We start from the raw sequence: 2,130 nt of genomic DNA, 5'->3' as shown, positions 1-2,130 counted from the left end.
AAAAACCTCTATCCAACAATAAAAGGGAACTATTCAAACTTAACACCAGACCAAACCCTAGAATTTCGTCTCAGAGCCAAGCACCCAGAAACCCAAGAGGGGCCGCCGGCAGAAGATGCAGGAGGCATGGGATCAGATCCGCACCTAGTTGGCGGCGGGCTTGTCGACGAGCTTCTTGTCACGGCGCTCCATGGCGACGTCCCACATGTCGTTCCCGATGTGCTTCGGCTGCATCCAACGAACCACACGCCCGCGTCAGAACGAGAAGAGAGAGAGACTCGGATCGGGATTCGGGGGAGAGAGAGAAATGGGGAAAGGGAGCGGTACCCTGCCGTGCGCGGCCCTGTGGATGTAGTACTGGCCGTTGCCCATGATGCAGAGGAAGCCGCCGATGATGCCCAGCGGCAGCATGGCCTCCAGCCAGTGGAACCGGAACCTCGCCATCGGGGGCCGTACGGGGAGACGACGGACGGATCGGGGACGGCGACGAGGAGCAGATTCGCGAGCTATCCAGCGGTTGCGGGTGGGGAACTGAGGTCGCGACGGCGAACGGGCGGCTCTGGACTTGGTCTGTGAGTGGAGAACGTTGGGCCAGTTGCGTGGGCCGGGCTTTCCGGCTTCGGCGAACCAGAAATTGGATCCTTGACCGAGTTTTTTTTTTTACGAAAACGGGTAAGGGTTTCTTTTTTGCGAATGAAAATGGGTCAGGGTTTTCTTCAGTTGAAAATGGGTCAGGGTTTCCTTCAGTTGGAAATGGGTTGGGGCTAATGGCGTCATAGAGGGAAATATGAATGTGTTTTCCGCTAAAAAAATCTAAATATTTTCATAATTTCACACTAAAAGCTATGAAAATAATCATACAAGAGGATCTAAATGCCCTTATATTAGTTTACGGAGGAAATACAATTTTATGCAAAATGTTGTTGGCCACTCCGTAGAATGTCAACTGGAGTTGGGCAGTGCGGTGGTCGTGCTCATCAGCTCATGGAATCCCGGAAGGGTTGCAAGTTGGAACTTGGAACCACTCCACTACTCCAGCGTTCTTTTACACTAAACAGGATCATGGAAAAGGAGGAGGGGTGATACTGTGGGTGACAAGGGCTCCTGGATCCGTGCCGAAAGCCCCCAAAATATTGCTGCTTTGCACGAAGCAAGAGCGAGCATGGAAAGCTAGACCGGGCGGGGACGTGCGAGACGGATGGAGATGGCGCTTTTGTCTCGGGCCGGGAGCCCTTTCCCCACCGCCACCGGGCTGTGACAACAAGGTGCGTGGGCGTATCTTCCGTATGCCCTCGCGGGATCCTGTAGTAGTAGTTTCTTTTTCTGCTTATTTTCTTTTCCCATCGTAGTAGTACGAGGCTGACCGCCCACACCACAATTTACACATCAGAGTGTTTGTCCCTCCCTGAAAGGATAGCGTACTACTACTGCTCCAACACGTAAACTATTTTGTCAATGTCTCCTCTCGGGGGCTGCAAAGCTGCGCCGTTTCCAACGATGCAACGCGCCGACGCCATACTCACTCTCCAGCTTTGCTGTACTCCTCAACACGTAAACTGTCTCGTCGATGTTTCTATAAAACGTAGGTCTGGGAAACTGTTCGACACGTTAAACAGGGTGTGGCTACCTCATTATATAAAGGTATCAAGGGTACAATACAATGTTACAATATGTGTACAGAGGCTACGTATATACAGTCTAACACCCTCCCTCAATCTTAACTATGGCCTGAAGTACAAAGCAAGTTAAGATTGCGCCTACAGCCTACAAACTGTGGTTGTGGAAGAGGCTTCGTGAAGATGTCAGCAAGTTGATCCTTCGACGAGATGAACTTGATACAAAGTAGTTTCTGTGCAACACGTTTCCGAACAAAATGATAGTCAACCTCAATGTGCTTTGTCCAAACATGAAACACCGGATTAGATGATAGATATGTAGCACCGATGTTGTCACACCACAGAAATGGAGGGCGAGCTTGAGGGACTCTCAACTCTCTCAATAAGGATTGTACCCATATGATCTCAGCAGTCGCATCAGCAACTGCTTTGTACTCAGCTTCAGTACTACTGCGAGACATTGTTGCTTACTTGCGAGCATTCCAGGCGATCAAGTTAGGACCCAGAAATACCG

The 2,130-nt window shown here is 50.6% G+C and overlaps 1 protein-coding gene across 1 annotated transcript in view; it reads right to left on the bottom strand.

The window, feature by feature from the left end:
* The window catches only part of LOC119348710 (NADH dehydrogenase [ubiquinone] 1 alpha subcomplex subunit 1-like), a 2,613-nt gene extending 2,055 nt beyond the window's left edge, over window positions 1-558 (bottom strand). Inside the window, exons 1-2 of the mRNA XM_037616686.1 lie at window positions 328-558; window positions 145-228 (exon numbers count right to left, since the gene is read on the bottom strand). Of these exons, the coding sequence (XP_037472583.1) occupies window positions 145-228; window positions 328-444 (201 nt within the window). The 5' untranslated portion in view covers window positions 445-558. The remainder of the gene's footprint in view (window positions 1-144; window positions 229-327) is intronic.
* Window positions 559-2,130: the final 1,572 nt, after the last annotated feature.

Source organism: Triticum dicoccoides, chromosome 1B (assembly GCF_002162155.2).
Source record: "Triticum dicoccoides isolate Atlit2015 ecotype Zavitan chromosome 1B, WEW_v2.0, whole genome shotgun sequence".
Lineage (NCBI taxonomy): Eukaryota > Viridiplantae > Streptophyta > Magnoliopsida > Poales > Poaceae > Triticum > Triticum dicoccoides.
This window is presented reverse-complemented; position numbering and strand designations above follow the sequence as displayed.